This window comes from Herpailurus yagouaroundi, unplaced genomic scaffold, assembly GCF_014898765.1.
Source record: "Herpailurus yagouaroundi ecotype Mexico unplaced genomic scaffold, PumYag 184, whole genome shotgun sequence".
Lineage (NCBI taxonomy): Eukaryota > Metazoa > Chordata > Mammalia > Carnivora > Felidae > Herpailurus > Herpailurus yagouaroundi.
Window position 1 is genome coordinate 707,273 of NW_024412415.1, and position 24,505 is coordinate 731,777.

Below are 24,505 nucleotides of genomic sequence, written 5' to 3' on the forward strand. Positions count from 1 at the left end.
AGTCAGAGTCTGCAAGGGGCAAGCCTGAGGGGCCAAGAGCTGCCTAGATGCAATGGGGAACCTGTTGGACTGGAGGGAGAAGGGAAGAGAGAGAGAGGACGGGGAGGGTGGGTGAGTGAAGGGGAGAAAGCAGTCTTGGAACCCACCCTCCAACTTCCATCAAGTTACCAAACTTAGGGAAAAAAGTCATCCTTTGATTAACTTAAAAGACAATATATGTGGTTTTAATCCTTGTCTTCTACCTTCTTCTTAGGCTCAGCTTTTAGGGGATTACCTGACAGCTTGCTTATTAGCTCTGAAGTGTTTGAGCAGGTAACTTTATTTATTTTTTTTATTTTTTAATTTTTTTTCAACGTTTATTTATTTTTGGGACAGAGAGAGACAGAGCATGAACGGGGGAGGGGCAGAGAGAGAGGGAGACACAGAATCGGAAACAGGCTCCAGGCTCTGAGCCATCAGCCCAGAGCCTGACGCGGGGCTCGAACTCATGGACCGCGAGATCGTGACCTGGCTGAAGTCGGACGCTTAACCGACTGCGCCACCCAGGCGCCCCTGAGCAGGTAACTTTAAAGTCAGCCTCGCGCAAGCAAGAATGTCCTCAGTCAGGCAATCACTTTAGGTGATGGCACAGCCTTATCCTTTTGCTGGAGGTCCGACTGTGAAATGCCCCCCATCCAGGGCCGCTCTGCAGACAGAACAGCAGCCCTCAGAACAGGTCCTCTGTGTCCTGTGTCTGGAGCCACAACTCTGCTGGAAGGGGAGGGAGTGAGAACTGGGCTTCTCTGTGGGGTGCTTTGCTTCACTTCTGAGCAAGCCTCAGGCCAGTCCTCTTCCCTCAGCCTGCACTCCCTCTCACTACCACTTCTTCCCCCATTATTTCTCTTCTTTGCTGAGCTCAAGATGGTGGACAGGCCCAAGAAGAAGGGCATCATTTTACCTTCAGGCTTCAATGACCAGCACCCTGAGTGATAACTGAGGGGAGTGAGGGCCTGGGTATATCGACTATGAGGATACGCAAGTGGTGGCCGTTCTTTTCAATTAAAAGCCTCACTGTTTCTACCAACCACAGCGGCCACTGAGGAGAAATACTCAGTTTCCTCAGTCTTGCCTTTTGAGGAGGAGGAGGAGGAAATAAGGTGACAAACCATGAAGGTGAAAGAAACACCACAGGGAGAGCGGTGATGAAAGAAAATCTGGGCGAGCATCAGGATGACAAGGGGTAAAGTCGAATCTGAGCACAAAGTCTACTTGGCCCAGCAAGATGAACCTCGGAAAACAGCCGGTCTTCAGCTGCCCTGGTGATAACTTGACCCATCATTCTTCTCTTTTCTCTTTCTCTCATCAAAAAAGTCCTGATCTCACAAAAGTAGATTTCTAGAAAGTTAGCCTGTTGGCAAAGGAACCCTTGGGGCAAAAGACAGTTTTCCAGTGTTGTGCTGCCTCGGGGACATGCATTCCCTGTGTTCTCTGATATTAATTACTGACAAGCCTGAGCCTCAACAAGGCTCACAACAGGGCATTTTCTAGTCTAGGGCACACAGTGATGCTAATTAGCCATTCAGCTAACAGGGAGGATAAACACCAGGTCTCCTGGGTCAGCTGTTAAAAGTTCTGTAAACTTAAAGCCCAGAAGTTGGCCAATTAATGCTGCAAGCTTTGAAATAACAGAGTGAATGACCTTGGCCCCCAGACTCCTAGAGGGACTGAGCAAAGTCCCGCTGTTATAATGCTTCTCTAGTCATTAGTGCCCGCCCCCCCCCCAGGGGGAAGGGTGGGTATGGACCAAGCAGAGCAAGAGCTATGGAAGCATCTACAGAGCAACCAAAGGGCCTACTTGAAGAATTTGTTCACTGGATATGGAACCTTCTTTCTCTTTCCTCTTCAGTTCTTACTGCCCAGTACAGTATTTTTCATATAGAACTTGGTCAATGGTGTCAGATTAAACAGAGTGCAATCTGTATTTCAATGTTCGTTACTTTCTAATTTGTTAAGTTGCAGGCTCTCCTCGTCAGTCTCTTGATTTTATTTTCCATGGGTCCAGATCTTGCCTCTCAAATGTCTATTGTTAGGGATCCAGGCAGAGCCAAAGTTATCACGGTAATAAGAATTATGCCTTGCACATATCTGGAGCTTTACAGTTTAGAAAGTTCCTTCGTGTATGTTCCCAAGGGTGCTAAGGAGAGGAAATGATATGTAGCAGAGGGACAGAACATGGAGGCAGGCCACGGTTCTAGAACAGCAATACTAGTCTCCTCAGAGGTTTAGGGAAGGTGTGCAGTGTTTGGTCAGAACCAATTGGTCAAATGGGGAAGGGCAGGAAGGAAAAAAATCTCTCTCAAGTGTGAAGGGAAAAAACACAGTTTTCATTTGAAATAAAATGGAGATGCAATGCTTAAATTGATTTCCAAGTTTCCTTTCTTGACCAACCCCCCTCCAATGTTCTGTGATTAGTCAAAGTATCTCCACATCAAAGAAGGCAAATATTCTCCATACTTAAAAGCAGAAGAGCGTTGGCCCTTTGCTGAAAATTTGTTGAAGATGGCTTGTCAGTGATCTCATATTGTCTCAATTAGAAACTATTCGAAAAGAAAGGTCTCTATTGTGTTTCAATGGCTTTTTCCTCTTTACAATCAAACTATCACTGAGGTGCCTAGAATCTTCCATCCACAATGTACACTCAAGCTATAGCTGGAAACCAAATATTTAATGGTTCCCTTGCAACCCTGCCACGTTCATTAGCCAAGGAAACTTCAGCAAAAGGTGGCAGAGAAATGGGAAGAAATCTGAATCCATGCTGAGATTAGAAAATGTGTGATTAATGTCAAGTCACAAAGTAGGGACCAAATCAGGTGAGGACTCTGAAACTGAAACATACTTTCTGGACTAACAACAGAGTATAGAAGTCTCTGGAAGTAAATATGGGGATTCTGAGGAGTCCAGAATATGAACTTGTGCTTGAAACAATTAGGATTAAGGGGGTGAGCAAGCCCTGGGACACCTGCTGGGTGTATTGGGCCAGGTTCATACTGCAGAGTGATGCAGGGCAGAGTAGGAAAGAAGTGTGTACATGCCACTTGCCATTCCTGTGACCTGGGCTCCTAGCCTGGAAAAGCCACTGGCGGGGAAGTAGAGTGGAAGAGTGAGAAGTAACCTGTTCTGTAGCTGCTGACCCAAGTCTGCTACTGTACATAGTAGGCGTTCTACATTAAATGACTACCTAAAAGTCCTACGTCTACAGGATGCACTAAAAATTTTACCTGTGACCTCTTACCTGGGCCTCTTACTTACTTTTGTTGGAGGGAGACACCAAAGGCTAGGGGTGGATGCACTCTAGAGCTAAAGGCACTGGGGGTAGAGTGAGAAAGAGTCCTGAACCTGTTTGTCAGATTTGAAGCTGTATGAGGTTTCTTCCCCATTCACTCCTCGACTTCATGTGAAACGAAGCAAATGAACAGAGTCAGGAATGTGGAGAAAGTTTGAGAAATTATCTTACAAACAGAAAACAGCAAAGAGCAACCAGCTCAAAGTTACTTGGGAGAAAATGAGAAGGAAAAAGCCAATAAATACACACGATCTCTTCCTGAATAACAGCTAGGAAAAACCTCCCTGTGATTACATAATAAAGTGAAAAATTTGTAAGTAATGCAAGACCCACTTGTGAGGCATATTAAGTTCTGAGGAAAAGCAGAGGGGACTGATCTAGAATAAACACATCCTGGAACATATTAGAGGAACTTAATGAGCTTCGAGGCTCCAGAAAGAATCCAGTGAACAGTCAGCTTCTCCTCTCCCATTGCAGTCATGTGTAAGTCAATAAATAACCCGGTTCAGGGAACATGGTCAGAACACAAAGAAGCAAAGTCTACCTACTTCTGAGGGGGAAAAAAATCATGACTCAGGAATTTTATACCATGAAAACTGTTCACAAAGTCAAAGGGTAGTATTCTAAAATATGCGAGGATTCAAGACTATCTAACAGCTCTTACAGAAATAAGTACTTAACGATAAAACTGGCCAAGAGACAAAAACCAAAATAAAAATTTAGGAATGGGAAAGTCATGGTTCAAAAGGATTGGCTGTTCAATGAATCATTTAAATACAAACTAAGGTAAACAACTCAGGGAATATTTGTCCTAGAATAGCATGTAAATGTGAGAAATTATACAGCAAAATAGGCAGAAAGGATGGGAAGGTAGGCAGGGATGTGAGTGTACTAAATTTGCCTACCTTTTTAAGGTAAAAAGTTAATGATTATTTTATCTAAATGATCAATCTAAAAATAGGAGTTGGGAATTCAGTTTTTAGTTTCATCCAATGGGACAAAGTTGGGAAGTATGGGTATCATGATCTCACATACGTAAGAATGTACATGTGTAGAAAATATCTAGAATGACAAACACCAAACTGTTAATAGTGCTTTCCTCTGGGAATTGGATCCATGTGTGTGTGTGTGTGCATGCGCATGTACGTGTGTGTGTGTGTGTGTGTGTGTGTGTGTGTGTGTGTGTGTGTATTGGGGAAGGTGGTCTGGAATAAGAAAAACAGTAGACTTTTACCTTTATATACTCAGTACTGTTAAATTTTTTTTTTAAACAAGTATGTCTTACTTTCACAATATAAGAAAGTAAAGAACAGTCATTCGTAGTGATGGCATCACAACTCTAGGATTTTAAATGTTCAGTTCCTCAGCTGCTCTGCTAACCGAGAGGAAGGGGGTCTGCTTTCATCTAGGGTCTTCCTCTAGAAATGGCTTCTACTAACATGGAGTATAAAAGTCCGGCACCGATATTCACAATGCTGGAGGCAGCAGATATGCAGTAAGACTGTAACAGATCAAGTATAAAACATCATGAAAAGCAGCCTTTTTCTGGCCTGACATTTCAGAGCTGACTTTTTGCAAGAGAATAATGCATTAGCTTTTCAAAAAGGTGTACCAAGAAACATTAATGCAGACAGATGTATGTATGCACACACATATCATTGGAGAGAGTAAGAAAAAGTATTGAGAAAATATTTACAAATCCTCAACAGAAGAAAGAATTAAGGATACCTTCCTTAAGGTGAAATTCAGTATTAAGTGGAAAGTATTTTTTTATTCTCTTGTTGATGAGATATAAAATCTAGTTAAAACTTTTGTCTTCCCAGGTCCTATTCCTAACTAACAAAACTATGCATGTCTTCTCTAAATCCATAAGGAAAGCTAAGTAACTGGGGATGAAAATCATAATGAAAATAAGTGGTCGTTAGTTCTTCAATTAATTTCTTGAACTCTGGACTCTATTTGAAAGCTGTGATTCTTGGGGCACCTGGGTGGCTTGGTTGGTTGAGCGTCCAACTACGGCTCAGGTCATGATCTCACGGTTTGTGGGTTTAAGCCCCACGTCGAGCTCTGTGCTGAAACCTCCGAGCCTGCTTCAGATTCTGTGTCTTCCTGTCTCTCTCTCTCTCTCTCTCTCTCTCTCTCTCTGCTCCACCCCTCCCCCCACTCATGCTCTGTCTCTCAAGAATGAATAAACATTAAAAAAAATTTAAAAAAAAAGAAAGCTGTGATTATGAAGATAGACATTTCTTCAACATTTTTTTTTTTTTGTCACTAGTGCATGATGTGACAGAGCATGTTTGAAAGGAAAAAAAGTCTTCTAAGGATAAGACTAAATCGAGAGTTTGGTTAATACTGTGTTGATCCTTCTAATCCCCGTGGATTGAAACGGAACAACACAACATGGAGCATTTAATGCTAAAAACCAGGGGGTCACCAAAGGCCTCCACTGCTCTGGGCATATTTGGGCAAGCAAAGCTGGAACCCCAGCATCTCTGCAGATCAGCTTGTTCAAGATTTCTGAATAGCATTTCTGCTACCAAAATGTGCCCTTGTTTAAAAGTATAGCTAATCTGGGCAGCTGTGAACAGTAAAGGTCCACGGTTGTATCACAGAGAAACTCATTCAACACGAAAGTAACAGCCTCCTGTCCCTTGAGCTTTTCTGCAAGCTTTAACCACAGGAACTCTGGAAGCTATTTGGAAGCTGTGACTATGAAGAAAGAGACATTTCTTCAATGTGTTTTGGTCACTAGCACATGATTTAGCTTGGCTATATAGTATTGTGTCTCCAGTCACATACACTGACTAGCTATCTGTTACAAAAAAAAAAAAAACACCCCAAAACCAAAAAACAAACAGAATTCAACTGAGTAAATCTGAAGATCTCCTTGGCTTAAGTGAATCATCCTAGCTAGCAACATCCTAGCTAGCAAGTGCTGGGGGGTGCTTGGAGGAGATGGTACAAAATGGAGAGTTTTTATAGGAAGGAAGAAGGATGGGACAACAAAGTTAGAAGCAAAAAAAAAAAAAGAAAAAAGACTGTTCCAGGCTAGAAACTTTCCCTTAAGGGGAAGAGAAGGGGTCTTACCACACAGTTTACCTCATCTTCCTTTAGGGTATGGAGAGGGCCCCTGTGACTGATTACCTCATTGGCGCCTATCAGAAATTCCTGACTTACCAAAGGGTGGCAAGAGAGGTTTAAACCCCTCTCTTGGTACACCCTGGAATGCTGAGCTGCCTAAGAAAACTGTACGCAGGGGTGAAGACAGTAAAGGCATAAACGATGCATGCTACTAATGAGCTGTGGTGGAGTATTTCAGAGCCAGAGGACTGAAAACAGCATACGCATCTCGAACTCGGGTGGATAACCCTAACTACCAAAGTAGAACGAATTGAGGCTTGTCAGTCATAACAAATTGCCAAGAGGCTGGGGCCACATACCTTACCTCCTGGCCTCCATAGTAGAGGGCGGACCCTACCTGACCATAGGCGGTCTAAGGACACTCTATGTATTCTGTTATTTAAAAGCAAAACTGTAAGGATCTTTCTCATTTATAGATGAATAAACTGAATAATCAAAAAAGAAAAAAAAAAAAAAAAGAAAAAAAGAAACTCCTGACTTACAAGTTAAGATTTCTATTTCTGTGGGATGTTAAAATTGCAATTAGGTTAGGCAGTAAGCCCTTTTTGGTGCTTTGGCTTGGCCCAATTAATACCAATTTTGGCCTGTGGTTCTCTTTTTTAACAAATCTTCACAGAGGTCATAAATCTCAAAAGCCTTCCTATGTTTCTTAATATAGCCATAAACACTGAATGGCCTGGGCTCAAAATCTCCATCCTGTTTCAGTGAGCATTTTGACTTTGCTGTATAAAAAGATGCTATTAAGGGTTTCAAGCCCATAAGTAACATTTTTCTAAGCCCTGAAATTTGTCAGCCTCTTCTGTTCACTAATTACCTTTCAACGTAGATGTTCTTTCCGGTCCCAAGGGAGTAGAGACTGCAGAGTATGTGGTAGCATGAAATCTGCACATCACCTACTGAAAAGAACAAACACGAGCAGTCACTTCCAGGCCTCAATCCCAGCTCTTCACCTCCAGCACATGGAAAGGGTCCACCGACAGAAAGAATGTGCTGGCATCACCCAAGAGCTAAAGCACATGCACGTGTGCCCCCCGCCCCCGGCCCTCACCCCACCCCCCCAACACACGATAGAGCCCTTTCTACCAAATGGTAGCTACGGAGAAAGGACCCACTGACAGGGAGAACACCCTCCAATGAGCCATCCCACTTCCTTTGGGGGCTTTTGATATGAATCACACTGCTTCCAGGGAAAGAAATCATTTGACCAAGGAGATCCACAAGGGTTTTTTTTTTCCCCCAAAAGAGGGAGACACTATGGTTAAATTTTACACATAACAATATTTCCTTTCTTGGAAAGGAAGAATGCAAGAAGTCTGAAGTTTGAATGAGCCTTTTGGCAATTTCCTAGGAAGGTAGGCAGAACATCCTGACCTCTTTAGAGACAACGCAACGTTTCTCATGTCCACCTGCGTAAGTTCTCTGACGGACATTTTTCACAAAACGGTTCAATCACATCACGATTTTGCCAGGTTTCCTGAGGGAAGGGTATGTTCCATTTAGGAATCCACAGAATTTAATCTATAGGCTACATGCTCCTTTAACGCCTGGAACTCATAATAAGGCAGGGACTAAATGAACACAATGAGAACTAATTTAAAATTTTCAACAAGTAAATGCATTGTTTCCATGACATGAAATAATGAGTTTGGATGTTCCCCTATTCCTTTGCCCACTTCTATGGAAATAACTGATTTTTAGTTGTTCAGGGATATAGAAGTCATAGCCTTGGCTATGGACAACTGTTTAAATTGAATTAAATCATGCGCCAACATTTAAAGTGTGAAACTGAAGCTCGGTGGCAGAGTATTTGCACTAAGGGGCTATATGTGGTACTAAATGCAAACTGAAATAATACCAGCCGACTATGGTCTCTTCTGAAGGCTCAGATAATGAAATGTTAGCAACTCTCCTTTGCTCCTGGTATCCAATGAATAAATTAGGGCTTCTTAACAGGAAATTTGGTATCTGAAAAACCCTGGGAGCAAGCCTATATCCCCTACTGGATTACTCAGATAACCTTTTTAAATTAAGTGGGAACACAACGGCTGACAGCTAAGCTAGTAGGTGGAAAATTCTGGTCCTCAATAACAGTGGAAAAAGATGAAATATTATATACTCAAATTGGGGGATTTCTGCCCCTGTAAGTACCTATTACTCCATTTTTAAACCTAAGAAGAAGAAAGTATGGAATAATTATCTCTATTCCACTTTCTTTCTTTTTCTTTTTTTTTGAAGATTATTTATTTTGAGAGATACAGAAAGAGAGCGAACGAGCATGTGCGCAAGTGGGGAGAGGCAGAGAGAGAGAGGAGAGAAACCCAAGCAGAGCAGAGTCCAATGCAGGGCTCAAACCCACAAACTGTGAGATCATGACATGCACTGAAATCAAGAGCTGAACGCTTAACCGACTGAGCCATCCTGGTGCCCCTCGATTCCGCTTTTAAGGTTAATTCAAGCAAATGAGTCACACACCCTTTTTATCTGGAGCCATGTGCATACAAATCCACAATAGAGGCAATCTGACTTACAGAGTAAATCCACCCCGAACTGATGCTGAGCAACATGCTCAAAGATGGACGTCAGGATGGGGAGCAGAGCCACCGTGGTATAGTTAATATTCTGAGACACGCCTTTAATCTGTGTTCTGGAATGCGTAAACTTCCCGAGCTTCAGATTTTCCGAAGTCTTCTCTAAGTCTTCCGCCGCATTTTCAAAGAAAGCTCGTAACCCAGCCTTCACCAGCTCTGAGCCTGACTTCATGACAGTCCTGTAAGCAAACGATGTTCAAAACCAAAAGCACAATCCTAACCTCTGGCCGACCCCCTTCTTGAAACGGGTGACTTGTAGTTTAAGCTGGGCAGACATTTGACACCCCAGTCACCTGACCAACACGGAGTCAGGGGAAGAGGAGAGAGCAGTTAGCATCCAGGAAGCAAGCTGGGTCACACAATCCCAAAGGGGGCTAGCAACTGGACAGTGTTGTCTGTTGGAGGGAGTTGGCACTCGACTCTTCAGGAAGATGTGGAGGAGAGTTTAGAAAGAAACTGATTTTGGTCACTTGCTATTAATAGAATGTCCCAGCAGGCTATATTCCTCTGTAAATTTCTAATTGTAAGGAAGGAGAGGTGAGTTTTTCTTACAGTTCACTATGAGATGAGCAACTTCTTTAAGGAAAGAAATATTAGCTCTCCCATGATGCAGGACCTCTCAGAACAAAGAAATAACTCAGCTTAAGCTTACATTTCTATTTGCTAGCAGGGATATCCTAGCTTGGAGAAGGACATTTTTTGTTTCCCACACAACAAAAATTTATTGAAAAATAAAGTTCCCCCTAGTTTTCTCTACAACCATGGAAAACAAAGCAGTGTTCTCTATGCCGGTACAGTGCACTTGGACAGCGACACCTTATTTGTAGAATCCTGCACTACGTCACCCCAGAAGTGAACAGGAGAAAATGGTGGTACCAGGAGCTGTTTGGGGACACAGACGCAAATGGCCGTTAGCTTAAGGACGTCAAGGTTATGACAGCAACTACAGTAAAAAGGGTGTCACCATCTCCTTTGGCATCGACTATCCTGCTCCTGTCCTGTTAATACTTGGGCATGACAGTGAGCAAAACGCTTCCCAATTTTTCAGAGGGAGACAGACAGAGCATGAGTGGGGGACAGGCAGAAAGAGACAGAGAGGGAGACACAGAATCTGAAGCAAGCTCCAGGCTCTGAGCTGTCAGCACAGAGCCTGACATGGGGCCTGAACCTACAACTGTGAGATCATAACCTGAGCTGAAGTTGGATGCTTAACTGAGTGAGCCACCCAGGTGCCCCTCTGTATTTCAGCATCTTATTCACAAGATTATGACAGGCTTGCTTCAAGGACAGATGCTTTTTATCTCCAGCATTTTCAAGATCATCATCTGTCCTAGCCCCCCACTCCCCAACCGCTAACCAGAAAAAGAAGAAGAAAGAAATGAGGTAAGTGAGGCTTGCTCCTGACCTGTAAGGATTCATGAGCTATCTTTCTAACTTTCTAGTCTTGGGTTTTTGTCAGGAATGATTATCAAACACGCTGACCTGTATTGAGAAAAAGGGGGGGGGGTACTCTCCCAAAGGCAGTCCACATGCTTCTGGAAATAAAGATTCCTCATCTCAGGTGCACAGAATTTGAGTCCCCTGGGGTGCCTTGGTCTGATCTGCAAACTTGCGCTGTCCTAATACCTCCATGTTCGTTTCTAGGGTTTAGACCCCTAAAATCGCTTTTAATTATCCTTAACGTTTTTTTTTTATTTTTTTTTAACATTTTATTTATTTTTGAGACAGAGAGAGACAGAGCATGAACGGGGGAGGGTCAGAGAGAGAGGGAGACACAGAATCTGAAACAGGCTCTAGGCTCTGAGCTGTCAGCCCAGAGCCCGATGCGGGGCTCGAACTCACGGACTGCGAGATCATGACCTGAGCCAAAGTCGGACGCCCAACCGACTGAGCCACCCAGGTGCCCCAGCTTAATGTTTTTTTGATAACCAGTCTTAGTTTGTAGTAGATTTTCATCTTGTGGCCACTCTCTTAGTTGGTTTCTCTCTTCCTCATATTGTTTTGGGAAGTGCGTCATCCTCCCAACTTTGACAAGGGCTCTACTCAAAGAGTGTGTTCAAGAAAGCTCCCTGTCTTTCCTACTACTTCTCCTTTTCATCTCATCAGATCACTTATGTTTAAAAAATTTTTTTAATGTTTTACTTTTAAGAGAGAGACAGAGCATGAGCGGGGGAGGGGCAGAGAGAGGGAGACACAGAATCGGAAGCAGGCTCCAGCCTCCATGCTGTCAGTACAGAGCCCGATATGGGGCTTGAACTCACAGACTGAGATCATGACCTGAGCCCAAGTCAGACGCTTAACCGACTGAGCCACCCAGGCGCCGCTAGATCATTTATGTTTATATTACCAGAACTTACATGTACGTTTGTTAAAATTTCCTTTCCCTTTCAGCCATCTTTCCTGCAAGACCCTCAGGTCATGGGTTTAAACCTGTCTTTGCCTCTGATCTTTTTATCACACATCCCCTGCATTCCCCTGCTTGGCTGCTTTGGATTCATAGTGTTATGGTTCCCTTCTCCCAGGATGCTTGTGGCCTCGCCACCCATCAGGCAGCTCTTCCCTTTTTGTGGATAATGAGGTATAAAGCAGTACTTTGCTATATTATATACTTTATCTTCTGAAAGATGAACTTCTCAGGAAGAGAAGACAAGAATTGATCAAATGCTCAGCTTTTAGTGTGCGGTACACGCCCTGACAGTGGCCCTCCATCATGTGAACTGAAAGATGGAGAGTGCTAGTGTCAGGTGAAGATTCATCTCTTCCCTGTCTCCCCTCCCTCTCCCCAGCTCCTGCAGAGCTGTGGCACATCTCCTCTTCTGTACAATAAGTGAGAAATGAGGGTGACAGAGGGAGTCTTGAGAAACTACTGGAAAAAACTGGGCAGACTTACCTTGTGTCAAGTGTCTGAGCTAAGATGTGAAGACAGCTCACCATTGTAGTAGAATCACTTCCTAGAACAAAAAAATATCACTGGTGACTCCCCAAACCCTTCAGCCTGTCTTTTTTTAAATGTTTATTTATTTTGGGGGAGAGCATAAGCAGGAGAGGGGCAGAGGATCCAAAGCAGGCTCTGTGCTGACAGCAGTGAGCCCGATGCACGGCTCGAACTCACGAACCATGAGATCATGACCTGAGCCAAAGTCAGACACTCAACCTACTGAGCTACACAGGTGCGCCCAGCCTATCTTTTAAATGCAATCTTCTCAATATGCACAAACCACATCCCGGCATAATTAACCATCAACACTAAGAGTGCCAGACCTGTGTGCTGGGACAATGCATTTATCTTTGGCCTGACACATACACTGTTTGATGGATGTTAGAGGCAGAGCTTAAAACATTCATCGGTGTGGAAAATTTGAGCTGTTGTAGGGGTAGAGAGGTCATTTATCATACTTCATATCAATTTTCTATGGCAAATTTAGGTGACACCTTAGTCCTAAGGCTCAGGTTGTCTGTAGGCACCAGAAATAAAGGCAAAATGCAAGTGAAGGATAATTACAGGGAGGAGTGAGGCTTTGAGCAATACTCCTCTTCACTTACCAAAGAGGGAAATCCTGTGTCGAACAAGAGCAGCGAGTTTGCAGAACAGGCTGAAGCAGAAAAGAAGGCGAGTAGGAAAGGCACAGAAATCCAAGGTCTTACTCGTATCCTCCCTACCCCAGGCCCCCACACTTTAAAACAAAGAGCACAGAATGACCCTTGAGCAAGATGCACTGTGTCCCTCTCAAAGGATCCTCTGGACCACACTAGAAAAACATATGCTTTCCAGTTCCATCCATGTTGCTGCAAATGGCCAGATTTCATTCTTTCTCGTTGCCAAATAGTATTCCATTGTATATATAAACCACATCTTCTTTATCCATTCGTCAGTTGAGGGACATTTAGGTCTTTCCATAATTTGGCTATTGTTGAAAGTGCTGCTATAAACATTGGGGTACAAGTGCCCCTGTGCATCAGCACTTCTGTATCCTTTGGGTAAATTCCTAGCAGTGCTATTGCTGGATCACAGGGTAGAGTGTCATGCTAAGTGAAATAAGTCAGGCAGAAAAAGACAGATACCATATATCTTCACTCATATGTGGGACCTGAGAAACTCAACAGAAGACCATGGGGGAGGGGAAGGGGGAAAAAAAAACTTACAGGGAGGGAAGGAGGCAAACCACAAGAGACTCTTAAATACCGAGAACAAACTGAGGATTGATGGGGGGTGGGGGAGAGGGGAAAGTGGGTGATGGGTATTGAAGAGGGCATCGTTTGGGATGAGCACTGGGTGCTGTATGGAAACCAATTTGACAATAAATTATAAAAAAAAAAAAAGAAATGTATGCTTCCCACTGTCTTGTGGGACAGTCATGAAGGCACCTTGGAGGCAGCCCCCGCACCAAAGAAAATAATCCTTCTGCAACAACTAGAGTATTTTGCAGTAACAAGGTTACTGCCAACAACCTCTTGCTATACAGTCCCACGTGCTGAAACATCCATTTGTAGGACATCCAGGAGTAAATGAGGGTTCTGAAAGGGATCATGCTTTTCCCACTGTTGCAATGGATTGCAAACCATTTTGCAGCCTTCTCTGGGGGTGTGAGGCTTTAGTTGGGAGGTGGGGAAGAAGGTGGGAACAGAAGAAAATTAATGGTTCAGGCACAGGGGGATATGATGTTGAATAAAAACATTTTAGGATATTGCTTTCCTCTGTCATTTCCTATCAGTCTGTGGGCCTGACCGAGTAGCTGTCCTCACTGTGCCCCGGGAAGTTAGGAAAGCCCATCTGCTATGCTTTTGTGCTTTCTGACCCTACTCCACCCTTTCACCCATCTTTTCTACCCCAGAACCCCTTGGAGGTCCAGCTGTATCTTATCATTTTACTTTCCATGGTATCTAGCAGAGAGCCCTGTGCAGTTAGAAGAAAGCTCCATAAACGTATGTGAATATGCCATGGATGGACCCTTGCCCACTATAGCCGTAATTTGGCCTGAACTACCAGTAGTTCCTGGGGAGAGAGTACTCAGAACTCTGACACTATGTGACAGTGGCACAGCTAGACAAGAACTTTGTAGTCCCTTGAGAAAGCAGTCCTTCCTGGTGGAACAGAAAAGGGAAGTTAGAATAAAAACACCTGATACAGGCCAAGGGCTTCCAAGGTGAGATTGAGCTGAAATCCTTCCCAACCTCTCACTCATAGCTCGTCACGGGCTCTCTGACCCACAACAGCGGCAGAAGTCTTTTCGGGGACAGCTCAGAGAAGAAACACATCCTGAGTGTCGGTGGAGATCAAAACTTGCTCGCCTTTATGTACTGAAGGGCTGAATCACTATATTGTACAACTGAAACTACCATGACACTGTAGGTTCACTAACCGGAATTTAAATAAAAACTTAAAAAAAAAATAATAACACAGACTTGCTCACTTTTAAGTGGCTTTCAATTAATGCCCTGAGTCTACTGGGCTGTCGACTAGAAAATCGCAGCCAAAGTTCCCCTGTGGTTAGTCATCTGTTTTTGCAGTGGGAATAAGTTGGAAACCCTGGCCTAGTGCTTCAGAGAACTCAGAGTAAGTTAATAGAAATCTGACAGACTGCTAATATGAAATTAAATAACGGACTGCTTTTTTGTGTTTCTCATCATGTGTACTTTTTTAAAAAAAAGTTTATTTTTGAGAGAGAGAGAGAGAGAGAGAGAGAGAGAGAGAGAGAGAGAAGAAGAGAGAGAAGGAGAGCCAGAGATTCCGAAGCAGGCTCCATGCTGTCAGTACAGATGTGGGGCTCGATCTCACCAACCATGAGATAATGACCTGAGCTGAAATCAAGAGCCTGATGCTTAACAGACAGAGACACCCAAGTGCCCCTCACTGTGTCCACTTAAAAATAAATTTAATGTTTATTTTTGAGAGAGAGAGAGAGGGCACACGTGTGCAAGGGAGAGGCAGAGAGAGGGGGAGACAGAGAATCCCAAGCAGACTCTGTGTGGACAGCAGAAAGCCTGACCCGAGGTTCAAACTCAGGAACCATCAGATCATGATCTGAGCTGAAATTAAGTGCCGGACACTCAACTGACTGAGCCACTCAGGCACCCCTCATTGTGCCCATTTAAAAAAAATTTTAATGTTTATTTATTTTTGAGAGAGAGAGAGAGAGAGGGGGGCAGGCAGACACAGAATCTGAAGGAGGCTCCAGGCTCTGAGCTGGTAGCACAGAGCCCAGCATGGGGCTCACACACACAAACTGTGAGATCATGACCTGAGCCGAAGGCTGATGCTTAAGCACCTGAGCCACCCAGGCTCCCCTCATTGTGTCCATTTTTTAAAGACATATGTATTTGATAAAAAAAAAAAAAAAAATCATGGAGTTGGGGGAGGGGGATAGCCTGAAGGAACATGTGTGCCGTGGCTCTACTCTGACTAGCTGGGCTGTCCTGGTGAAGCCACTAAGCTGCTCTGGGCATCACTTTTCTCACCTGTAAGTAGACAGTTATCACAAGATCCTCTTACTTTTTAGAATTAGAATTAGGGGCTGATAAACTCAGATATTTCTGGTGAAATGCTTCAAAGTGGACTCATGCTCAGTACGAAGTAACATTATTTTTAAAAAGTGCATTTTGAGGGGCGCCTGGGTGGTGCAGTCGGTTGAGCGTCCGACTTCAGCCAGGTCACGATCTCGCGGTCCGGGAGTTCGAGCCCCGCGTCGGGCTCTGGGCTGATGGCTCAGAGCCTGGAGTCTTTTTCCGATTCTGTGTCTCCCTCTCTCTCTGCCCCTCCCCCGTTCATGCTCTGTCTCTCTCTGTCCCAAAAATAAATAAACGTTGAAAAAAAAAAATTAAAAAAAAAAAAGTGCATTTTGAGAGAGAGCGAGCGAGCTCGCACGCACGTGTGCACATTGGGGAGGGACAGAGAGCCAGAATTCCAAGCAGGCTGTCAGCACAGGGTTTGAACTCACGAACCCGTGAGATCGTGACCTGAGCTGAAATCAAGAGTCGGCCGCTTAACTGACTGAGCCACCCAGGTGCCCCAAAACAACATTTTCCAAACTAAGCCAGATGGTTAGGTCGTTTGATCCTAATACTAACTTGGCTCCCCTTGCTGTCAGAAGCACTTGCCCAGGCATACCAAGGCCAGTTAAGTTTTCAAAGGCCCCCTCTTGTCCCCTAGGGGGCCCATAATTTAAGTAGAAGTCCTTAGGCCAGTGTTATGAGGGGCCAGAGTCGCCAGGTGCTTGCCCATCTCAGAATTTGCAAGTGATAAATTAGAGGGACCACAGGGAGAGAGTGTGGTAGCACTGGCGAAGGGCACCAGATGCAGAAGAGGTGAGGCAGAGGTGAAGGATGCGGACACGAGGGGTCTGGAGGTGGAAAGCATTTGGTGCAGACACAAGCGCTTCTGTGGGAGGGGAGCGAGGACACGATGGATTTGGAAGCTATTTGCAAGGCTGATCAGATCCAGGTTGTATTCCAGCCATGACAAATGGTGCCTGGCTGAACAAATGTTACATTTCCATGAATTAATAATCTAACAAAAATAGATGAAGAAGACAGACACACCTGCCCTCTGTTGGATTATCAGAGTATCTCACTTTGCCTCTCATTTCTCTGCCTTCTTACAAAATACACCAGCTAATCCTGAAAATATTTAGGAAGTCTTTGGTCGGTAACTGACACTACGGGTATCTCATTTTGAAAGCATGGGCTCCTCCTTTCTTACTAAGTGAAATTAAGTAATGACTGTGCAGAAAAAATGGCACTCAACGTGGATAGAGACGACTCTCATTCTTGCCCTCACTTACTACCTGGGTCACTTCAGGCACCAGCGTGAACCTGACCAAACCTCAGAGTCCCTATCTGCAAATTGGAGAGCATATACAGGCAGCTCTTAGAACACTGTGAGGTTTCACAATGATATTTGCAAGAGTTATAGCCCATTTGTGTAAGTATGAAAAATGATCTCACTGCTTAGCCTTGTGTTTAATAAATGTTAGCTAAATCCTAAGGTTGAATATCCTCACAAGGATGATGGTATTTAATGGCTGGGCCTTTCTAAACTATATTGTATGCTGTTCACCATCAATGGCTGCTAGGGAAAGAGTTGACTGCTTCCGTTACAGTTCTTAACTCTGCCGTTTAGAAGTCTAACCCATTCCTTGTCATCCTAAATCACATACGGAGAAAACTGGAGGCACGGTGGAATTCATCTTTTAACCTGCTCATAAAGCACTCCCTTTGCTCTCCTCTCCCTTGAGGTATCCACACGTTACACCTAGCGGAATGAGGACGAAGGCTGGTGTTCCAGATGCATTTTTTTTTCCTATTAGGAATTTAAATTGAATTATGTTGCTCTAGATTTCAAATATCAGATCATCCACAATAAGACTTGTAAGATCTGATTCTTTAAAACAAATTTAAACTTAAAAAGCCTGTAAGAATGGGATGGAAGCCAGCATTAATCTTGTTTCTTCTCAACGTTATGTGTTTGCTTGTCCAAGCTTCAGAATTGACTTTGCCTTTTTCTAAATGTTATTTCAGGATAAAAGTTGATCTGAGTATATAAAATTTTCCCAAGCCCTACTGATACATCCAAACAGTGCATTTCTCTTCGTTGCCAAAATAATACACAGATAAGTATGAATATAATTACTTTCAAAACCAGGAGGATAACCAAAACCTCTGTGCTACCAATCATCAGATCACAGCTCATTTCTCTGAAGGATTCGCCATTTAGTCTCCAGGAATCTGGGGTTTTACATAGGTCACGCCAGCACCATGACCTTGTCATTTGTAGACTCACCTGGCCACCATTTCTTTCTCCTTATGGGAGGCATAGCCACTGCTGCTGAGGGGTTTTAGAGGGGATGACAGGAAGTAGAGGCGGTGATTGGTGAAGTACTGGTCAACCAGCGGGAGGAGAACCTGGAAAATCCACCATAAATGAACTTCTAGAAAGTTCATCAAAGCCCCTCCTTCAGTTCCTTTGAAAAAGTTCATTTTCAGGGAGCATAAAGCCTCTGAACACAGGTCCTGGAATTTCCAGGAATCTCTACCCGGTGAATTGCAGTTTCCAACCCATTTTCCTCTTGTACACCTCAAACCAGAGGCCTTGGGGATATGGGAATGGAGAAGGTCACTGACTGACTGAGGGTCCAGAGAAATATGCAAATGGCCCTGAGCCAGTATTTTCAGGATAGTCTGGTGGGTCATGGTAATTCTTGGGCATGGCATCCAACAGGGACACTTGGGGAAGGGCCTACCACTTTCAGCCTTGAGCCTTTATGTTTCTGTTTCTCGGGCACAGTTATCCCAAGGCCTCATGTGCATTTAGGCCTCTGAGTAGGGTTGTTTGGTAGAGACTGCTCATCACTGGTACCCAAATTCATCCTTCTCTTCTTTTAGCAATAGAAACCCCCATGTTTTAGGTGGGCATGGGGTCGCCCAGCTACAGAATGCATCACCCAGATTCCATGGTGGCTGGGTGAAGCTAGAACAGCTGAGTTCTAGTCCATGGGACAGATCTTTAAGAGAGAAGGGGCCTGTCCTCCCCTTTCCCATCGATGTGACGTAGGTGAGCCCATCTGGATCCCATTGACGTACATCACACTTGAGGTAATGGTGGAGCACCAGGAGAGGACAGTACCAGAGTCCCTGGATGATGGCATGGAGAAGACCAGGCTTCCTACCATCTCAGTCGACCTACCTGCCCCCGGACTGTTCCACAACAGAGAAATACATGTCCAGCTCATCAAAGCCAGTGGAGTTTTGCCTATCTTTGTTAGATTAGCTTACCGGACACCCTACATTGTACAGATTCTAAGAAGACAGTAATTTGGTTAAATGCAGGGAATCACTTACTTTGGCAAAGAATTTGATCTCCTGGTCATGGGGAGACTTTTCAGTTTTCCCACTGCTGACAATGGCTTCTACAAAGACAAAAGTAACACAAAGTTGGCCATAGTTAAAACAAACACAAAAACAACCACAGCATTTTAGAAACAGAGCAACTTTCCTCAGGGTCATGGAAAGGCCATTTCATTTTTACAAAATATCTCGTATTTTACAAAGTACTTTATAGCTATGTTGGCTAGGTGTTTCTTCTGTCAGTTCTCTTAGCTGTTTTAGTATCCTTTCCTCTACTTTGTTCATGAGAAAGCAGCTTCAGAGAGGTTGAGTCATATGCCCACAGTCACAAAGCAAAATAATGGAAAAGTTAAAATAGGATGAATTATATGAAAAAAATGACAAGTGGCTCAAACCCTGAAACCAAGGATGAAACAGATTTTTTTAAAGAGGGGGATAAAAATCTCAGCCACCGTTTCCCCCCCAAAACCTATGATGTCTCAATGAATTACGAACAGCTACAGTATGAAAGCATCATCCCTTGATAAAGGAATACCACATTCTTTTTGAGATTATGAAATATTAAGGGAAGCACACATTTGGGGGATATTTCACAATGATACTTACCCAAATGGGCAATAAACTCTTGGGCGGAATCAACATATTTCAGGATCTTCTTCAAAAATTTATAGGCAAACCTCTTTTCCATGGAGGAGGCATCCAGCTCCATATCCTTCATACCTCTAGGTTGGAAATGGGTAAATCCCAGGAAGTAACAGAGATGACTATGTGACTTCGGAGCATCAGCAATCCTATCTGTGTTGACTTTACTTTCCAAACGTTAATGGTTATTCTGGCCTAGTGACCTGCTTTGTCATTTGACTGATTCCCCTTGCACTTGGAACCTGAGTTTATGAGCACCCAATACTTGCACTATGATAACGTCTGAAAAGATTTTTCAAAATATCTTTATCATTCATTCAACAAATATCGAGCTGGGGATAAATCGGAGAAGCAAACAAGATCCCTGCCTCCATGGAACGTACAGACTAGCTGTAAATGGACACAAATAATATATAGCACAAAATATAAATTATGTGGAATGTTAGAAGCTAGTAAGTTTTGTGAAAAAACAAAGATTAAAGCAGTATGAAAAGGCCCAAGAGGGGGGAGCAAGCAGACTGTAGTGTTACATGGGGCCATCAGTGCTGGTTTCATTGGGAGATGACACTGGGGTAAAGGCTTGAAGGAGGTGAGGAGGTGAGCCACATGGACATCTGGGGAAGGAGTTTTCCAGGCATATGGACTGGTGGTGCAAAGGTCCTGAGGCAGGAACATGCACGCCGAGCTGAAGGAATATGGCAGATGCTAGTGTGGATGGAATGGATGTGAGCAGGCAGTCAGAGAAACAGGAGGTGGTTAATAAATCATTAGGGCCCTACGGGCCATCCTTAGAATTTTGCTTTAGCTCTGAGATGGGAAGCTACTGAAAGTTCTGGATAGAGGAATGACGTAAATTACAAATTACTTTAATTGCTAGGTTTAAAACTGATGGTGGGGGGCAAGGGTTGAAGCAGGTGCCCGGATAGGAGGCTCTTACAGGAATGATGGTAACAGCACGGAAGGGGTGAGAATGGTCACATTCTGGACATCGTTTAAAGCAGAACTATCAGGATGTCCTGAAGGACTGGATGTGGGTTGGGGGAAAAAGAGGAGTCAAGGCTTTTGGCTTGAGCACCAGGAAGAATGGGCTGCCGTGGCGTGATGGGGAAGCTGAGGATGGAGCAGGTCAGAGATACGGATAGCGGGAAACCAGTTCTCCTTACTGACGGGGCTCTGGCTTCCTTGCCTGCACACCCAAGTGCCCTCCATAGGGGCTGGCGCATGGTAAACAGCTACTAGGCTATGTCTGCTGAGTTCAACCATCTTTTTCCTTTCCCCCCTTATTTCTTTGATTTCCTTTTTAGTTCTGGTAAAGAGGAATTTTTCATTTTTGTAAGCAAGTTATTTATCAGCAAACCACAGCGCACGTTCCTCTGGGTGTTAAGAAGAGGATTAAAACGACGAAGGGAGTGTTTCTCAAATGCTTCCCCAGAGGTGGTCTCCTGCTGTCTGACCTTTCCTGCTTCACAATATGGCAAGTAAGTTTTGATATTTTTTCATAGGCGCTACAAGAGAAATATTTGTATGGGTTTTTATTTTTTATTTTATTTATTATTATTCCTTTTTTTGGCCACTCTGTGGCAAAATTCTGTAGGAGACTAAAACAAGAAACAGCAGTTGGCTCAGCAAACGTTTCTTTCAGAAGGAATGGCTATATCAGATAGGAACCCTGGCTTGTTTTGTCTCTCTTCAAGGGACTCAGCGAGCATGACTTAAGGAGCAAAGCCCACCAGTGACATCTGACCAGTGAGGAAACAGGTTCTAGGTTCAAGCAGCTAAGACCCTATTCATATATAATCCTCATCTAGATAATTCGGACAAGCACAAGTTTGCGATAAAAACTCAGGAAATCTTGATGCATTCAGTCTCCTCAGTGGTGCTGTGTCTTCAAAGAATCTGTTCTCTGTGTTCAAAGACTGTTTATGTCCATTTTGCTCACTATTGCTCTTATGTAATTTAATCAAATATTGTCTAAAACAAAAACAAAATAGAAATTTGAAGACAACTGCTGATTCTGTGAGAACTAGGCTGTACGTTTTGCAAAGACATGAAACTGTGTTTCCAAATACATGTTTCTGAAATAGGTATGAGCGAGATAACTAGCTGTAGAAGACAAGAGAGGAAATTGAAAAAAAAATCTATAAGGGGGCACCTGGGTGGCTCAGTCGGGTAAGTGTCTGACCCTTGATTTTGTCTCAGGTCATGATCTCACGGTTCAGGAGTTCGAACCCCACGTTGGGCTCTGCGCTGACAGCCTGCTTGGGATTCTTTGTCTCTGTCCCTCTCTCTCTCTCTCCCTCTCCAGCTTGTGTGTGCACACGCTCTCTCTCCCCAAAATAGACATTTTTAAAAATCTGGAAGATACTGCACTTCTACGGTTTTGTATATGCCGTAATTCTTGCCATTCTGCAAAGAAGCCCAAGTCCCAAAGGTCTGACGATGCCCTATGGATATGCTTTAGAAGGCCAATCGATAAAACAATATACAAAGAGAAGCTTCGGGGGCCTAAAGCACAAGATTTGTGAATGAATGCATGTTTATATGTTTCAATTTCAAATTAAATGTTTAAGGTGTACATGTATAATTTGTCATGATTCTTTGCTATAACTGAGCTTTAAAAATTGATATTGACTGGTCCTGTTTAGGTCAGAAAAGATGGCTTCATGCTCCCCAATAAAAGTTTTCTCATTTCAGAATACTGACCATTATCCTGTCTCCCGTCTGTTTTGCAGACAGGCGATTAAATACCTGGGGAAGGAGAGACCACGTCCACAAGTCCTCCCTGCCCCCCTAACATCACCTGGAAGATGACTTACCTAGAAACCACGATGCCGTTCACCTGGAGGAATTTAAACAGGTCCTGTGCCTTTTCTCGGTCCCTGAACTTCTCCTTGGCTGTCAAGGTGTCATATGGTACCAACAGAGGGTGACTGCCGCCACCTGGGGACAAGAAAGTGAGAGATGACCAACTCTTTGGCCCTTCCTTTGCACTTCTGGGAAAATGTACCTGCCGCACCCCCAGCTCCCCTCCTGCAGGGGGCACTGGGAACCTGGCTCACCTTTGCTCTCCAGTTCCAGCTTCTTCTTCTTGGCCCAGATGTTGTGATAGTTCTCGGCCACGACCTCCACCATTCCCTGTGTCCCACCAAAGAGACAGCAGTCAGAGCAAAAGCAAAGAAGAAAAATGGGTCCATATCTGCTGGGCTGTTTCAGGCAGCCTCGGGAACTGAGCACCACCAAATGCTAACAGCACATCTCGGAGTGTCTCCCATCATTAATTAGTCTGTGTTTATGCACCTCATTAGTTTTTATAGCTTCCCCTCCATACAGAAAACAGCTTCTAATTCTGTCCTTCCCTTATAACTTATTATCCTGGCAGTCTGAGGCATTTATGAGACACACACATTTCCATCTGAAACTGCATTCTGGTAGGACTTGGACATTTTACTCCTGATCTGAAACAGGGAGATGGCAGTGGGTGTCAGAATCCCCCCAAATCCCTTACCTTAGCAGGCTAAAAATAATCACATCTTAGAGAAAATGGCTGCAAATACAATTGTTCAAAGAGAGTTCATCTTTCTAAGGCTCAGAAAATAGTGACCTGGAATCAAGGAAAGACACTTTCTCCAGGGTCCAAAGGGCTGATCTGACGGACTGTCTGGGGAGTATCTGCCCTGGGTTGGGGCCAATCCTGGCCACCAATGTATGCGGGGGGGGGGGGGGGCGGAGAGGAGGCAGCTTGGGGCTTTTAATTTCATCCTCTTGGTTGTATGTCCCTGAATTCTGCACCAACATGGGGCACCCAAGCGAATCTTCCACAGGACATGAGATATGCAAGTGCCCTTGCAGCTGGCGGCACCTGCTGGGACCAGGAAGTCACCCTCACCCCAGGGGCGGCTGCTCCACAGGCTTTCTCCTAGCTCTTAGTAGTTTTGTTCCAAGTTTTTTTTCCTCCTAGCTGTTAGTTCTGTGTGTTGATACAGTAATTTGCAGTTTCTTCCTCCTTTTAGTGAGTCATTACCTGTGATGATGGCCCTGGAAGAAGTACAAAGCCTGGCCTCCTGAGATAACCGGTTTATTCTAGCCAAGACTTGCCCTGTGGCCCTTGCCCAGTCTGGTTCTTTTCAATTCTGATATTTCAGCGGTGACATGTTCTAGGCTTTCTCCCCTCTCCTCACTCCTTTTTCATTTATTTTAATTTTGTAAAGAACCCTTCTCTCCCTAGGGTCATTATTTTTTTTTTAAAGATTCTTTTTAAGTTTATTTATTTATTTTGAGATAGAGAGCACAAGCAAGGGAGAAGCAGAGACAGAAGGAGAGAGAGAATCCAAAGGAGGCTCCATGCCGTCAGCAGAGAGCCTGATGTGGGGCTCGGTCTCACGAACCATGAGATCATGACCTGAGCCGAAATCAAGAGTTGGATGCTCAACCGACTGAGCCACCCAGGTGCCTCCTCACTCCTTTTGAACAAAACTCTTTGGAGGGTATATGCCCTGCACTTGGGGGCTTTAGAAAGCAAACTGTTCTGGAAGCACCAACACTGACCTGGAGCTCTCTGGAGAGCACAACGTTGGAGAGGTCCAGGGGAGCAGGACTGTAGCTGTTGCCCTGGGAAAGCAAAGGCAGAATCACTGGGTTTGCCATGATTTTCCTTACTCTTACCAGTATCCTGACTTCAGCTACCAAAGACGTATCCCCGAGAGATCCCCGGGTTTCATTGTTGGTAGTCCTCGCCCCTGACACACCAGGGACAGATTTCCCAGATTCTCTGGGGGTTCCTCACTGGCCCAGTATCGGCCCCGGGCATGCTGTCATACCTGGCTGGCCTGGGACACGCTCCGAAGCTTCTCATTTTCCCGCTGTTGCACCAGGGCCTCTCCCTCTTTGGTCCTCTCCACAGACCAGCCCACAGCCAGCATGGTTTTCAGGGACTCTCTAGCAGGCCAGCGGTAAATTTCCTTCTCCTGGAAGA

General features: G+C 44.3%; 1 protein-coding gene and 1 long non-coding RNA gene across 2 annotated transcripts in view; one reads left to right on the plus strand and one right to left on the minus strand.

Annotated features, from left to right (window-relative positions):
* The window catches only part of RYR3 (ryanodine receptor 3), a 529,492-nt gene that overhangs the window by 79,127 nt on the left and 425,860 nt on the right, over positions 1 to 24,505 (minus strand). The window contains exons 54-64 of the mRNA XM_040492205.1: positions 24,351 to 24,497; positions 24,079 to 24,141; positions 22,593 to 22,668; positions 22,350 to 22,473; positions 19,498 to 19,613; positions 18,886 to 18,953; positions 17,828 to 17,949; positions 12,595 to 12,644; positions 11,942 to 12,002; positions 8,992 to 9,230; positions 7,278 to 7,359 (exon numbers count right to left, since the gene is read on the minus strand). Of these exons, the coding sequence (XP_040348139.1) occupies positions 7,278 to 7,359; positions 8,992 to 9,230; positions 11,942 to 12,002; positions 12,595 to 12,644; positions 17,828 to 17,949; positions 18,886 to 18,953; positions 19,498 to 19,613; positions 22,350 to 22,473; positions 22,593 to 22,668; positions 24,079 to 24,141; positions 24,351 to 24,497 (1,148 nt within the window). The remainder of the gene's footprint in view (positions 1 to 7,277; positions 7,360 to 8,991; positions 9,231 to 11,941; positions 12,003 to 12,594; positions 12,645 to 17,827; positions 17,950 to 18,885; positions 18,954 to 19,497; positions 19,614 to 22,349; positions 22,474 to 22,592; positions 22,669 to 24,078; positions 24,142 to 24,350; positions 24,498 to 24,505) is intronic.
* On the plus strand, positions 9,222 to 14,963 carry LOC121041446 (uncharacterized). Its single transcript, XR_005795737.1, has 3 exons — positions 9,222 to 9,891; positions 11,901 to 11,903; positions 14,953 to 14,963. It is a non-coding gene; the product is annotated as an uncharacterized LOC121041446 (long non-coding RNA).